Here is a 17,189-nt window from a genome sequence, read left to right on the forward strand (position 1 = left end):
CTGGTCATCATACTTTGAAGCAGAAAAACAACAACAACAACAACAACAACAACAACAACAAAAACAAATCGTTCATTCACCTGAGAGACAGGGCAATCCCCATTGCCATGACCAGAGTTGAAATCATGTTGGAAACTAAAAACAAACGGAAGCGTTACCAATGCAAAGAGTCAGTATTTGTTCAGAATATTTAAGTAAAGTAGTTAAAATGTTATTTCCTGTATTCACACATCATTTTATGACGTTTTAACAGGCAAATTTGTGTAAGCTAACACAGTTTGATCTGTTTTAACTAAAAAAGGCTAAGTTGCCGAACTGATTTTAGGGGACAAAATCTTATTCCCAGAATTTCAGGAGCTGTTGTTGGCTTGAAAATGCTAGGCGACCTTTTTTTCGCACTTTTATCAACGCGTTTGTCAGTCCAAAAACAACATGCAGGGATTAGTTTTTCAGAGTTGTGGAAGATTGAGGTGACCTTTCGCTAAAGAAAACGCACGTTTTTCTTCACAGTTCAATCCGAATTTCTTCATGAGGCGGATAATGTCTTTCCGAACAGATATTACACCAAAGAGAACCATTGGATGACCCCCGTTTAAAGGTCAACCTAACTTTAGCATTTAGGCAGTGAGCCAGTGGAATCAAAACTACCAACAAAAATGACCAGGCAATTAAAATGCACACCCAACAGTCGAAATATAATAATTTTCCAAAAAAATACTTAAAAGTTGAAAAATGTATATTTAAAAAAAAATAAAAGGTGGCTTCTGGTATTGATCTGCTATGGCTAAAGAGGTCTGTACGGTACGTGGCCCTTTGTGAGGACTGGCGACTCGCGAATACTTTTATTTATTATGTTTTCTTATATTGGTGAGATATACTTGAGATGTGAATTGATGGGGATACAGAACTGGAACGCAGGTATACTCGAAAAAAGAAAATCTGAGTTCTCCCAACAGAAGTCGAACCTATGACCTTTGGTTACTAGTTAGGTAGGGGATCGGAGCTGAGACTTATGGGAGACATTAAAGGCCATTAAACTAAGTCCATGTGGATGCTGCTAGGATTTGAACGTCGTATGGCCTTTTTGCGAGTATACTTATGTCATTTACTCGCGTAAAACATAACATCGCATTACTTTCAATCCGCAAAATGGATGACTCTTTCAATATTAGCAAATTGAATGCTGTGACCATGACATGATTACCATTTTGTGCAAAGACTAGCAAACAAAATATTCTCGAGGAAAATCACAAAAAAAAATTCGTGGTTATTTTACAGTCATCCGTCCCCACCCCCACCTCCCACACACACACACACAAGGTACGAAAATCACCAAATTTCTCTTAGCCACACGAGTATGCCTAATGTTACAGCAGGGAGGAGTCACCGGGGAAGTGACATGCCATGAGTGGGGACGAATCCATCTATCGAACAAAAAAATTTATTAATTTCGTTAACTTGTTCACCCTACCTGCATTATCAGGTGCCTTGGATTTACCTTCAGCATCACAGTATTTCACACACTCCTTAACCTTCTTCGTGTTCTTCAACCCCTTGCAGCTGTATCCGGGTTCGGGATCACACTCTCCCTTGATCTCAATCGGCCCGCCGCCCCCTTCTGAACACTTCTTACACTCTCCGTCTTTAGCCTTCCAATCCGAGAACTCTACACCTACGAAATAACACAAATATGACGCACTCTTATCTCAGTTGTCGTCATTAATAGAATGAAAGGATAAGGTAAGCACGGCCTGTAAGGTATAAGGTTAGTATGTCTTGCTCTATAAGTTTAATGGTCTAATATAGCGTCTCAGTTTCGACTGAAACACAATTCAGTTATTAAACTGGAATCCTCGCAGTCAGGTGTTTTTTATGTTATTTTTCCTGGCATCGCCACCGAATCTGATGCAGCAGTGTCGGACCGAAGAACCTTACCTGACCTTAAAGAGTTCTTCATTTTATGCCACCTTTACGAACAACGTTAGAATCAGTAAGCAGGCAATTAAACAATGCACGCCACAGCCGTTAAAAGTCATATACACGGCATAATGCAGTGTGCAAATTTTATTTCATTTCAGTAAAAGATGTCACAAAACTACTCACACCTTATTATCTTTTAGGATGGTGAGAATTAAGCAGGATGCAGTTGTTTGACTTGAAAAGAGAGATAACAGTCTCGCAACAGAGTAAGCCAGTCCGACTTTAACTGAAGCAAAAACTGCGCTAAACGGTTTAACCTGGACAGATTTTGCATTATAATTTACATTTCATAATGGTGACATGTCCTCGCCGAAACGCCATGTTTTAATCTCGCTACACTTTATTCTGAAATGTTTTTCCAAATCCTTCGTTATCAGATTTTTCACTGATTCTTATTCATGGTGATGTAGTCATCAGTACTGTTCTCTCTCACCAGATGAAATAGTACATTTTTTTTGGTAAAAGGGTAACACGTGACAGCTTACGCCGATAACACTGTCGCCCTTTACTAAGCATAACATTATAATACCTAATATACATAAAACGAATAAATAAAACTAAATATAATAAGTAAAAAGAAATTAATATAATAACATTAATATAATAACAACAAAAACAAATATAAAAACATCAATACAATGAAACTAAAAACTAAAAAGTATGGGTCATCTTTCCCGACCAATCAAGGCCATTAGACTGGTCTTCGATTCAGAGTGGTAAAACCAAAATCAAAGCAATTGCTCTGACCAATTACAATGAGGTCAGTGATGCAATGAACCAATCAGAATTCGAACACAAATTTTAGTCTTAGAGGGCCACTGTGAGTTTTTTTTAGCGAAAGCTATTTGATGCCTATCCTCTCTTTTAAATGAAGTTGTTGCTTTTGTTGTTGTTGTTGTTGTTGTTGTTGTTGTTGTTATTGTTGTTGATGATAATGACGATAATGTTGATAATGATGATGATGATGATGATGATGATGATGGTAAAGATGATGATGATGATGATGATGATGATGATGATGATGATGATGATGATGATGATGATGATGATGATGATGAACGCTGCCTTGAAAGTTATACATACATTTATAACTACACGGTTAGACTATTATAATCATCTATACTTTGGATTACCAAACTATAAAGTGAAGAAGTTGCAACAAATCCAGAGCATTGCTGCTCATTATGTCACTGGTGTAAGGAAATACGACCATATTACTCCTGTCTTAATACATCTTCATTGGTTCCCTGTTTCATACCGGATCGTGTTTAAGCATCTTCTATTTGTTTAAAAATTATTGAATAGTCCCGCAATGTCTAATGGAACTCCTCAAACATCGGAAATCAACTCGGTCTCTTTGCTAGAACTCTCAAGACTTACTAATCTAGCCAACTTGTAAAGCCAAGACATATGGTGACAGGGCTCTCTCTGTTTGCGCCCCGAAGGTTTGGAACACTGTACTGTTCCTTTGGAAATACGACGTTCCAGTACACTTTTACTATTTAAGAAAAAAACTTAAATTTTTACTAAATTTATTGCGAGTAACTCTTTATCATATTGATTTAAATTTTAGATTCTACATTTTATTTTTAAGTATTTTGCTAGTCTTAGTTTTCTAAGTTATTTTTAGTGTAAATTTTTTGCAAAGCGCCTCGGACAAATAATGGATTTGTACGCTATTTAAATGAACTTTAATGATGATGATGATGATGATGATGATGATGATGATGATGATGATGATGATTACTACATGCGACTCAGTGTCAAGTACGGGAAAACGTATGTGAGTAACACAGCATTGGTTTTGGTTTGAATTCTCGCTGTTCGTCAACCAATCACAGACCGCAGTAAAGCAAATGCAAACCAAACGCGAAATTTCTTTCAACACTCAATCGAAAACCGCTCCATTGGGATCGTAAGGCTGAAGCAAATCTGTACATTCATTTTTGACCGGAAAAATCCGGACAACTTTTTAAAGAAACATTAATTCTCAAAGTCACTTACCTAAAGCCTCGCATTTAAAACTGTTCTCATGGATTGATGTATTTAGGAGTTTGCCATTCTTCACTTGCTTCAAAAAGAAGTCCTCAATGAAACCATCAGTAGGTATTTGAACCACGCATAGATTCAAGGTCATGTCGAGTTTGTCCTCCTTATCTGTCAGCTCCAGATTTGACACGTTTACTTTAGCGTAGTCGTCGGAGTCATTGAAGAAGCTTTTTATCTGCAAAAACAATCACAAACTGTCAGAGTAAAAGGTAGTCTTCTTCGCAGCCGTCGTTTGGGATTGTCACCCAACGCATTCCCTTCCCCACCATGGGTAAAAAAGCTGCTGCCAGGACTTTGCCCTGAGAACAGAGGAACGCGTAACCACTGGCGGGTCATCAAAACATTCCTTACCAGCTTACTAGGAGTCGACTATCCGTCCTAATTCCTTGATTCAATCCCTTCCTGTGTAGATTTATTTCTAGAAATGCTTTTCCTGCGAAAAGGTATGATGTATGACAACTCAATAGTCAGGGCATGAGACCCATTCTAAAAATAAATCTACTAGGGAGAGAGTTGACTTCAAGGCTTGGTATGAGAGATAAAAGTCCGGGTCATGGACTTCAAGGGGCACAAATAGTTTTATGCGACTCACTTCATCTGGTTAATGTGCTACTAGGGAGCATCTGTTTACATAAAGGACTTCTTTGTTGCAGGCCTCTTTTTCTTTCAGCTTCTAGCTATTAAAAATAGAAAAGCTTTTCCTTCACGCGTTGTTTCAGGAAACTCTCCGTTTACGTGTCTGGCAGCTGGATTTTACTGGACCGTTGGAGAAGCTGAGGAAAAGATATAAGTGCGCTATATTTAAGATTTCTTGTCGAGATGAGCCGTTCGGTTCGATTTCCCTGTACGTTACACACAATCAGCAATGGAAGCTCCATACAGCCATAATTTCAACCTATCGAATGTTTGCGATGTTAATATTTTTTGCCACGCTGTTGGAGCTCGCACAATCAATAAATTGATTAGCTTAGATTTCAAAGTACTTAAAGGCACCGCCCCCAGTATACGGGAGTATAGTGGTTTTTGGATATGGCGGGTTCGCCCCATATTTGCGATAGAAATTGCGTTCCGAAAACGGTAGCATTATCAATCTTCGCCTGATTACAGAATTGCTGCGAAGCGAATTCAATTTACAATTGTGTAGTGGTCTTCCAAATACTCCCTCGAATGCATCAGCCTTTCCCCTTGTATCGTCTGTCATTGTTTAAACCAAAGACCGCAAATCGAAATAACAAGTACGAGTAGGATATCGTCCAACTCCCCCTACGCCGCCATCTTTGTTTTGGCTTCGCCCCCAGGATGCACCACAATACCTCGCGATTCAAGATGGCTGCCGAATCGCCGAAGTAGTCTGTCGATTCACTACTTAAATTTTGAATTTTAAACATGAAGTGGTTGGGTTAAATAAAACTGGTAAATAAACAAAGAAGTGAAACACCCTTCCTTCTCGCAAGCAGGCTTTTTAAAACACTAAAAAGATAGCGTTTAGAAAAGTTACTCACGGCTTTTTCGAATGCCTCATTCTGAAGTTGTAACTTGTTGTCGTTCTTCTTCAGTGTAACGCTGATAGAGCAACATGCTGTGCATAAATGGAACAAAATAAGTCAATAAAAGGAATATTTCCTCCTTAACAGAAGAATCAACTATTACGCACGCAGGTAATGATAACAATTAGAGCCATCCAATTAAAAAAACTATTCAGCTCAATACATTTCCCTGTGTTTTTTTCCCGCGAACTATTTTCAGTAACAGTACATGGCTGGTTCGCTATACAGACAAATCTATGGAAAGTTCAAAACACGACTGGACGCTTTCTGGCACAACTACATCCCTCCAATTTTTGTTTTTTTCAAAATCCTTTTCCTAGTGCCAAAAGTTTCCAATTCTCTTTTTTTCAGAAGCGATGTTTTATGAAAATTATTTGACATCGGATTTCCATACGAACACTGTTATTTCAAGCTTGTCTGCCTACTCGTCAAAATGGCGTCGAAAACCGCGATAAGGCCTATTACGGATCTTTTCGGAATAAATATATCCCCCAACAATGTAACTATAGAAGCAATGTCGGCATCTATTTTTAGTTGGACTTTAAAAAGTTAAAGCTTTTTCAGAGTAAAAGAGATGCAAAAAGAATGGCTCAGTTTTGATTAAAACTACTTCATTAGTTTTTCTGAAACTATGAATATGTTTCTTTGGTTATAGATACCTAGGATGAAATATCTAAAAGCAGTTTTTTTCGCGTTATTAGGCTCGATTAGGGAGCGTCTCCTTCGTCGACACAATTATTACAAGCACACGAGCAGCCGTGTACATTCGACAATTTTCGTATTCTCGTTTGTATGACGAAAATGTTCAACTCTTCCCTTGGCAGGTCTCCAGGTTCAAATTTTTGAACATCTTGACAGAAAAACTTGTTCATCCCTTCTCCTATGCATAATCAGTCCAGAATGCTAAACTAAGTTCAAATGCTTTCAAGAGGACTGTTAAGTAGTATGGCAAATCGTTCGGCTAGCTTATGCGTTGTACACGACGTCTGTGCAATTAGAAGTATATGATGTAATGGCACATGATGAACAATATACACCCCTAATACAATTAAACGTACCTTGTTGCAGAGAAGGAAGACTATCGATTTATTTATTTATTTATTTATTTATTTATTCATTTATTTATTACTACTTACTCTTGCTTTCAGTTGTTGGTGGCAGTGTCGTTGGGACTAAATTAACAGAAAATAACAAAAGACCGTTAAAAAAAATGCCTCAAACCATACTACATGTTCCTTGAGTACCGGCTTTGGGGGTTTTAGTCTCACAGCACACATAAGTGCACCGTCTCCAAGACAGCTCTACATGATCAACATTTCCAAGATATTAAAGACGACTTTAAACAATTCAGTTTCATATTTCCATGTGCACAACGAAGATATCATGATCAGTCCAATTTCTCCTTGGCAGTCTTTCTGGTAATAGGGAAAGCTATTCAGGAGTGTAGTAAATAAAGACTAGAAAAACTAGCTTTTCAGTCTTTGAACAAGTTAAAGTCAATTCAAGTCACGCGTAACCGGTATTTTTGAAGTTTGAACGAAGTTTTGAAATTTATATGTCAGTTCATCGTCAACGAGATTTCAGAGTTCCCGTAGAAATTTCCCTAGTTTATTGACGGTATAAAGCCATGAATTTTTCTTTACATTACAGTATTTTAAAGTATTTCAAGAACAACAATTGTTTCCCAAGTATTTAAAACCTTTTTTTCGGATAATTATGTCTTTTTCACAAAGATTTCCAGACAAATGTTGAACATTCCATTTAAATGCCGGACATTACAAAGATATAGATGTACCAATTACTTGCTCTTGACGGAAAAATTGTCCAGGTATTAACTTCAAGCGTCCGTCGAAGGTTCCATGGAAAGATGTTGTGAATTTAGACGAAGCACTAAAATCCAGTCCCGAACATTACTTTTCTCAAATGATTTGATTTTTAAGCGCACATTATATAACCTTTCTGGTTCAGCCAGGGTGAAGCATCGCTCTATGCTTAAAATTTTCTAGGATATGTGATATAAACAATATAACTTTTTTAGGGTGCACATTATAAACCTAGGAAGTTGTTATATATCCTTTCTGCTTCATCCAGGTTGAAGTCCTGGCATCACTTTATCCTTGAGTGCTCTGGGATATATCACACTGTAAACAATATGGCTGCGGTCACATCTGGGCTACTAGGGAGTTTACGCAACAGGACGACTGAGGGAAGGGGAAGGTGAATTATCGTTATGTGATTAACGTGACTTCTTAGTACCTTCATATTTTTAGGCGATTTACGACTTAAACTGGTGTTCTCTCATCTGTGACAACGTTAAAACCACGAGTGGTAGGAATGTTGCAATATTTGCCGTCCCACCACATCAGCCGTCCTGTTGCGTAAACTTGCCACTAACTATAGTTAAGACGGCGATAAATATTTCGATAATGTGACCGCTTCTGTGTTCGCTCTAATTAACAATTAGATTATGAGCTCGAGATTTCTATCGCGTGATAGTTGATGAGGGCGAAGCCCGAATCAACTATCACGCATAGAAATCGAGAGCGAATAATCTAATTGTTTTAGTATAAATCTACTAGTCGTTCAAAACTAAACAAGTAAATTATCTATTTCCTCATCGCAGACACTTCGAAAACGCGAAGAAGCGAGCGCCATTTTGTTGAAAATCGCTACTCACTATCTATCACAGAATAGATAGCGAGTAGCGTAGCCAATCAGAGAACGGCATTCGTGATAGAACACTAGTAGATTTATACTAACTATAGTTAGGAAATTTACACCTCGGTAATCCAAAACAATACAGACTAACTATAGTTATACCCAAGCAGGGTTCATGGGTTAGTCTTAAGTTTACGAACAAACAACCGATCCAGGAGCCCTGCCAATCAGAATGTGACAATTCTTTGCGCACGTGCGAGATGAGCATATATAAATATGCAAAATAAAAACCCGAGCGTAAAGCGAGGGGAAAACCAAAAACAACAAACAACAAGATAGCAACACGTGTAGCCTTCAAGCTTTGTGCAGTCGAGCATCCGTTAAATTCTCAGCTTGTTTCCCATTTTTCTTCGACGGTTTGCCGCTCGGAAAAAATAAATAAGAAGGAAAACCAGACACACTTTACGTCGGTCAACCATGTTGAGATTTAGCTTAAGCAACGACGACGGCAACGGCAACGAAAACGTCACCCGAAAATATTTCTTTATTTCATTTGTGCTACTTCCCGATTATTTCAACTCGCTCAACTTTTATAAAAATGGCGAACTATCCAGGAACCAAATTGGTTAGAGTGGCGTACAAGTTAAGAAAGAAAATGAACAATTCACCGTCGTGAGTTTACTTTCTCCAGAAAACCTTAAATGTGGTCATTTCACGTTGTTGTTTTGCAGAGGACGGCAAAGAAATGTACCAAAATGTAAAACGCACGTGCAGAGCGATGCGATTGTTTTTACTCATTAAACCTATTGTTTTGCGGCGTTGTAGTTGCAGTCGCCGCCGTCGTCGTCGTTGCTTAAGCTCCCTAATAGAGCCGCCACGAACCTTTTTTAACTCTGACGTCATCCATAGGCTAATTAGAACTAACTGTAGTTGACTGCGTGGTGTGACTGGAAAGTCGACCGAACGCACTAACTGCATTTAGGTATGACGTCACGTAACTTGACACTAACTTAAGTTAAACTTTATTTAACTCCGTAGATGTTTCTAGGATATGTGATATAAACAATATAACTTTTTTAGGTGCACATTATAAACCTAGGCGGATGTTGTATATCCTTTCTGTCTCATCCAGGTAGAAGTCCTAGCATCAATGTATGCTTGAGTGCTCTGGGATTTACAACACAAACAATATAATATTTTAAGGCGCACATTATAAACTTAGGCGGATGTTATATATCCTTTCTGGTTCATCCAGGTTAAAGACATAAAAAACCACATTCTAACAGCTTATGACTTTCCCACTTTGGAATCCCGGTTACGGAAATTGAGACAGTTCCCTTTTCCTTTACCGGTGTGTATAAAATAACGCCCAGACAGTCTAAAGTATTTGGAGGGGTATTTTCTTTGTGAAAGGCCGTAAGATACGCGTAACGATTTATTGGGCCGATTTAGCCTGAGTTGATTTACACGTAATTCTATCGGACCGATTTGGCTTAATATGATTTAATAAGAAAGCGAGTGAGACGAGTGGACGAAAATCAAACCGACTGATAAAAATAGGCCAAGAGTCTATCGCACTGCAACAGATTTTATAAATGGGTCTGATTTTCGCCCTTTCGCAATCCCATCACATCACGTTGTCCAATTGAAGCTTAAACGTTACTCGGAAATCTACTTCACCAAAAGATTAAAGATTTGATTGTCAATTTTTACTAAAAGTTTTCATTTAGGAAAGCTTTCTGCCTTTTTCTTCCTGTTTTTTTTTTTTTTTTTTTTTTTTTTGGCGAAACGAGAACAATTTGTAATCTTACACTTTTATTGAAATTACATAACATGAATAGAAAACGTGAGGTCAGGCCACGTTATCTTAATGGAATTTCCAGTACAACGATAAGTAGCGTAACACAAGGAAAACAGCATAACGCTATCTTTGTGACTCAAACTATTCCATTAGCTAGGATAGTTTTATAAATCTGCGAAGCATACAATGGGAATAAATGAGGCCACATTGAGCATCCCGCGAAAATGCCATTAGGGGCATCTTGCCCCAGAATGAACTAGAGAAGTAAATTCTGGTAGTAAAGAATACGTGCTTTAAGTACGATAACCAAAGATAGCTCGGCCCGCGGTTAGGGCAGGCTACAAATAAGGTGAGGTCAGGTGAACATTCGACCTCAAAAAATAACGATAGTGAAAACGCCGATAGAGACAAAAGTTAAAGCTTACGTTTTTCTAATGACGAGGTCGGGAAAGCTGCCAGCTCAATCCTATGTGTTGGTAAGTTTCAGGTAAAACTAGCCTCACAAAGGATAGGCGACAGTTCTATACAGAATGTAAGCGTAATTTTTAACACTTCTGTATCTACGGTTAGACCAGGCCGAAGTTCTTCGTCTGATGTCATCCTAGTGTGTTTACGCTTACGATGTTTATGCGTGCCTTTACTTAATTCGGACGACGGGTGAACTTTGTAAGCCAAAGTAGAAATGCGAAGTAAATAGCTACAGGAAAAAAAGAAAACATTCCCATGTGACCTTGCACAAAGAAACCCACCAATATCGAAATCATTAGCACTGGTCAAGGAGACATCTTTGCAGTAAGATTGTTGTAAAGCGAAATTTGTTAAAAACCATCGAGAAATAATCCTTCTTGGAGAACGTAAAAAAATACAAAGAAGCAAATTCAAAGGGAGTTTTACAAAGTTATTTTCCTAGACATGAGCATCATCCTTACCAATATTACAATTCTTCCCACTATAGCCAGCAGCACAGTTGCATGTATAATTATTTACAGCGTCAATGCAAGTTCCTCCATTCTGGCACGGCTGATTAGTACAGTCATCAATATCTGACAACAAAGAAGTACCATAGTCATAAAACGACTTTACTACAACGGTGGTTAAACAAAATCCTACAAACCAGAAAGCCGCGGCATGAATGTAAGTGGTAAGTTAGTCTTTCTTGCTACACACCTAGATGCATTTCCATAAAACGACTTTGTTACCTGCAGCAATTAGATTCTTCAAGCCTTAACAAAGCTATTCAAAAACTACCTTTTTAAACAATATTTTATTTGCGAAACAAACGACAAGAACACACTAATTCTGTGAGGAAAGGGGGTAATGAGCTTCTGACCGGAATAATTCAAGGTCACTGGGAAACGAAATAATAAGGTTTTCTTGACTGAGAAAATAATAGCGTGACGTAATGAGAAATAACGAGCTTCCCTTGACTGGAATAATTATGAAATCATGGAGATCTTACAGCAGGAATAATGGAATAAAAAGCCCATCATAATTCCGCTTCAGTTCCCGATTTTCCGGCGTCCGAGTTTGTGTTTACATTAAAACTTGAGCAACCAGAGTCAATGAGGTCGTCCCGCGCAGGTCACAGAGTTAATGCTTCAATAATACTTTCAGTTGGCATTCATATACGATATTTCGTATGCAAAAACTGTGCAATAAAGTAATGCATCGATCATACAAAATAATTTAAGAAATAAAATTTATGCTCACCGACGCTACAATTCCTTCCAGTATAACCAGCAGCACAGTTGCAAGTATAATTATTTGCAGCGTCAAGGCAAGTTCCTCCATTCTGGCACGGCTGATCAGCACAGTCATCAATATCTGACAATAAAGAAGTACTATAATGATGCTTAAACAAAATCCTACCATTTTTACGAAACAAAATGAAAAATATGCTACCTCCAAGATTGTACCTCCGTGAACTGGCATTTTACAGTTTCGTATACAAAAATTGTACGTGCAATAAAGTAATGTATAAATCATACAAAACAAGAAGCTGTTATCAGCTTATACTCGGACCATATTTGACTGTGTGGTGCGAAAGCCTACGATCGTTTAGCAGTGATAACCTCCAGCATCGCTAACTCCCCCAAATCGATTGATACAGAGATATAGTGAGGCAATAAGTAAACACCAGGAGCCCTAGGCTTCTGGTAACCACCAACGGGGGGTGACTAACAAACGCTGTTTCGGGACAAAGCCAAAGGTGTTCCGGAAATCTGGAGATTTTTCCGAGAAACACGCTATAATTCCGGGACATTGCAGAAAAAATCGGGACATCAAAGGAAATGTATCCCAGAAATTCGGGAGGATGATCCAAATTTCCGGGACGACTAAGGTTAAGACCTAGTATTGCTCAAACAGCGTTTGTTGAAGTTGTCAACCCCCGTACCACCAGATAGAATTGCATTACTTGCAGTCAGAATGAAATACAGGGGAAAATCAAATTTGTTACTTGGATGCTTTTTAAAATCCCAGGGCTTTAATCCTTACGTTTTCACCTTTCATTTGGAGACGGAAACAATTTTTTACGGTCCAGATATGTATCTTTGTGACGCCGGGTCACTGACCGATCGTAACTTTCGGGAAGATCTAGAGTAACGTTACGCATCACGCGTACGTTATCCTTGTACATTTTTCAATGTTCCTTTGTTTATATTTATAAATGAAATACAGGGGAAAGCATTTGTTATTCACCTTTCATTTTGAGACAGAAACGGTTTCTACAAACTTTCCTTGAACGTGAGTAAAACACAATTTATTATATTTCATTCTAAAAACAAAAAGATTCATCATAACTTGGAGGTACAAATGAATGACCAACGTATTGAACAGGTCAACAATGCAAAATTCTTGGGATTAATAATTGACAAAGACCTTTCATGGAAATACCATATTAATCAAGTAACATTAAAAATATCAAAGATGTCAGGTATACTGGTCAGAGCAAGGCATTATCTATCTTTAAGGACATTGCATACTACAAGTATAATGCTTTGATCTATCCATATCTGACATACTACAATACACTTTGGGCAAGTACATATTCTTCGAGACTTAAGAATATTTACAAAGTTCAAAAGCAGATTGTCAGAATTATGACATTTTCTAAATATCGACAGGAATCAAGACCATTATTTCTATCACTAGGACTATCAAACATATATGAGTTAAAATTCTTATCAAATATCGTTATTCATGTACTCTCACATCAATGGAAAATTACCTTCAGCTTTCACTGACTACTTTTCAAGAAATGATACTATTTATCATAAATATAACACCCGATCCTCGACAAAATTGCATGTTAGCTACAGAAGAACAAACTATGGTAAATTTTCGGTAAAATAAAGAGGAGCAGAAATATGGAATAGTTTGCCAACAACATTAAAGGATATTAAGTCAATATACAATTTTAAGAATTAGAAAGAATTAAAACTATTTGTTCAGAAACAATACGACTCTGCGTGAACGACAAAACGGACAAGTATGAGCTGTTTTATCGTTAGAAATATTTCATAGAAATTTGCTACAATTTAATGTAATAATACGCCACCATGATTAGCAAACGATTGTAAAGTTTGTGCATATAAAAGGGAGGTCTCCTTTAAAAAGCTCTAACGAGCTTGCAGAGATCTTACAGCTTCTAGATAACTTGTAGATTCAAGGAACGTATGTAAAATTATATGAGTGGCAAAATTAAAAAAAAAAAAAAAAAAAAGATTATCTTTCGATAGTAAACGTGTGTCAGATCTGTATCTGTCTTGGCCCGCGGGGTCATAGAGTGATTTAGTTGACAAATGAAACAAAACTAACCTTGAGGAACTGAAAAAAGCTAAGTAAATAAAAAACAATATAAACTTTTTGAATTTTTAAAGTGCAAGCAACGAAAAGATGAAATATGAATGGTTGAAAAACTTCGAAAGTTAAAAGATGTACAAAAAACACTAAAAAAAATAGACAAATAAACAGATTAAGTTTCTTCGCGTCAGTTCATGGCATAAAGTTTAAGAGTCCGCCTTGGAAAATGCCTTTCTTGGTAAGCGAATGCCGTTTCTTTTAAAGTTCATAAATTTTAGGGGAATAAGTTCTATCACTGTTGTAGATTGAATGGCCAGAACAAGAGAGTAAAATGATTTGAAAGTGAACCGCATTGTGCGCTTACGTAATAACACAGTCACGCAGGACAGTTTATACCATGATCTGTATAATATGTCGCTTGTATCTTGCAGCTGACGATATAGATCGCTTTCTTCGCCACTCGACATGCCATCATTGTCATCACGTTTTTTGTTCTAACGACTCCAGAACCCTCTCTGCACTAAGGGCAACCGTTTTCGAACGCTTCACAGCCGACGCCATTTTGATTCGAAAGAACAGCTACGTGACTCGCAGAATACATCGGGGAAAGGGAGGGGGAGTAAGGGAAGCAGGAAAAAATTGGGGATTGCGGGGCCCTCTCCTCCCCTTCCCCGATTACGTTGGCCACGCAGGCTACGTCGTGAAGGCCACATTCAAGTGTTCTACGCTTTCTACCAAATCTTGCGGTGATCACTGACATTGTATTAAAACGCAAACTTTTGCAACCGTTTTCCGTCATCATTGTTCAAGTCCGGATATTTACAGGTTTGGGCAGAAATGATTTAAAGTAGTAATTAAGAATTTCCGAGATAGTTAACTTTATGAATGCTTACGTCTTAGTTATAGTCTTTTGTCTTGCATCCGCCATCTGGTATGTGACACGTCATTTGGTCATATACTAAGTCTTATGCATTATCTCTTGGACAATCGCGACGCCCAAAAGAAATTAATAAATAAAAAAAAGCGACCGAAAAGTGGACTCGTGGCCTCACGCCCCGAGTAATAATTCAAGAAGCAAAGTTTATACCGTCAGCGACCCTACAATTCTTTCCACTATAACCAGCAACACAGTTGCAAGTATAACCATTTCGGCAGCGTCTGTGCAATTTCCCCTATTTTCGAAAGGCTGACGAGCACAGTCGTCAATATCTGACAACAAAGTAGTATGCATAGTCATAAAACGACTTTACCACAATGACGGTTAAACAAAATCCTACAAACCCGAAAGCCGCGGCATGAATGTAAGTGGTAAGTAAGTGTTTCCTGCTACACACCTTTATATATTTCTTTATATTTTTACACAGATGTTTGAAATAAGCCATAAATCAAAAAGATAAAAATACACTTCCTCAAGAGTTGTACTTCAGTAAACTGGCATTTTACAGTTTCCTGTACAAAAATTGTAGACTTAAGTAATGTATCAATCATACAAAATAATTCAAGAAGTAAAATTTATACTCACCGCTACAATTCTTTCCAGTATAACCAGAAACACAGTTGCAAGTATAATCATTTACAGCGTCAGTGCAAGTTCCTCCATTTTCGCAAGTCCGATTAGCACAGTCGTCAATATCTGACAATAAAGAAGTACCATAGTCATAAAACGACTTTACTACAATAGTGGTTAAACAAAATCCTACAAACCCGAAAGCCATGGCGTTATGTAAGTGGTAAGTTAGTCTTTCCTAGTACACAGCTAGATATATTTCTTTATATTTTTACACTGATGTTTGAAATAAGCCATAAATCAAAAAGATAAAATACACTTCCTCAAGAGTTGTACTTCCGTAAACTGGCATTTTACAGTTTCGTATACAAAAATTGTGCAATAAAGTAATGCATCAATCATACAAAATAATCCACAAGTAAAATTTATACTCACCGCTACAATTCTTTCCAGTAAAACCAGCAGTACAGTTGCAAGTATAATTATTTGCCGCACCGGGATCGAGAATGCAAGTTCCATTATTCTGGCACGGCCGACCAGAACAGTTGGCATCAATACCTGACAACAAGCAAAGATACATTGCCATAAAATGACTTTGTTACCTGAAGCAATTAGATTTTTCAAGCTTTAACAAACCTATACAAAAACTGACTGACTTTTTTTGAAACAATAATTTATTTGCGAAACAAATAACAAGAACACACACTAATTCTGTGAGGAAAAGGGGTGATGAGCTTCTGACCGGAATAATTTTGGTGACTGGGAAACGAAATAATGTTTTTTTAACTGAGAAAATAATAGCGTGACGTAATGAAAAATAACGAGCTTTTCTTGACTGGAATAATTATGAAATCATGGAGATCTTACAGCAGGAATAATGGAATAAAGAGCCCATCATAATTCCCCTTCAGTTCCCGATTTTCCGGCGTCCGAGTTTGTGTTTACATGAAAACTTGAGCAACCAGAGTCAATGAGGTCGTCCCGCGCAGGTCACAGAAGGAATAATCGCCGGTCCCAAGATACTAAACTACACGCAAAGTTACAGCAAGAAAAATGTCCAAAGACAAACAAAAAAAATACGAGTTTCTTCTAATATTTGTTTGGAAAACGCGGGTCCTCAGAATGAAGACAGATATGGTATACACTATATATACTGCAACTGATACGAATGTGGAAAAAGATCAAAAATGGTTAACATCAACACAGAATTTAATCGTATCATATATATGGCCTTTGGCGGATTTGCCTCAATTAGCCTGTGTACAGCCGCCCCGATTTTTCCGGAGGGGGGGAGGGGGGGAGGGGGTGGGGGGCGGCTGTACACAGGCTAGCTTCAATAATACTTCCAGTTGGCATTTATATACGAGATTAAATATTTCCCTGATTTCCACGTTTTGAATTGCATGCATAGTTGTTTATATGCTGTAACAGGAGAAGCCTCGAACGTCAATGCGGTTAGAATCCGTCTAGACAAGCTAAACATTGATCTGTCAGCGTCATTCCAGAATGAATTAGAGAAGTATATTCTAGTAGTAAAGAATACGTGCTTTAAGCACGATAACCAACGATAGCTCGGCCCGTGCTTAGGCTACAAATGAGGTGCAGTGATACGAAAATATCGACCTCAAAAAATAACGATAGTGAAAATGGCGATAAAGACAAAAACTTAAGCTTATGCTTTCTAATGACGAGGTCGGGAAGGCTGCCAGTTCAATCCTGTGTCTTGATAAGTTTCACGGAAAACTAGCTGTGCAAAGGATAGGCGACAGTTCTATATAGGATGTAGCCTTAATTTTTAACACTTCTGTATGTTCTGCTCAGTCTAAGTTGTCATCCTGGTGTG

At 37.8% G+C, this 17,189-nt stretch overlaps 1 protein-coding gene across 1 annotated transcript in view; it reads right to left on the bottom strand.

Annotated features, from left to right (window-relative positions):
* The window catches only part of LOC146476243 (uncharacterized), a 49,555-nt gene that overhangs the window by 1,346 nt on the left and 31,020 nt on the right, over nt 1-17,189 (bottom strand). Inside the window, exons 4-11 of the mRNA XM_085114780.1 lie at nt 15,362-15,472; nt 11,746-11,859; nt 10,965-11,078; nt 6,713-6,748; nt 5,532-5,608; nt 3,985-4,204; nt 1,472-1,672; nt 81-135 (exon numbers count right to left, since the gene is read on the bottom strand). Coding sequence (XP_084970906.1) covers nt 81-135; nt 1,472-1,672; nt 3,985-4,204; nt 5,532-5,608; nt 6,713-6,748; nt 10,965-11,078; nt 11,746-11,859; nt 15,362-15,472 — 928 coding nt within the window. The remainder of the gene's footprint in view (nt 1-80; nt 136-1,471; nt 1,673-3,984; nt 4,205-5,531; nt 5,609-6,712; nt 6,749-10,964; nt 11,079-11,745; nt 11,860-15,361; nt 15,473-17,189) is intronic.

This window comes from Pavona decussata, unplaced genomic scaffold (assembly GCF_977016875.1).
Source record: "Pavona decussata unplaced genomic scaffold, jaPavDecu1.1 SCAFFOLD_78, whole genome shotgun sequence".
Taxonomy (NCBI): domain Eukaryota; kingdom Metazoa; phylum Cnidaria; class Anthozoa; order Scleractinia; family Agariciidae; genus Pavona; species Pavona decussata.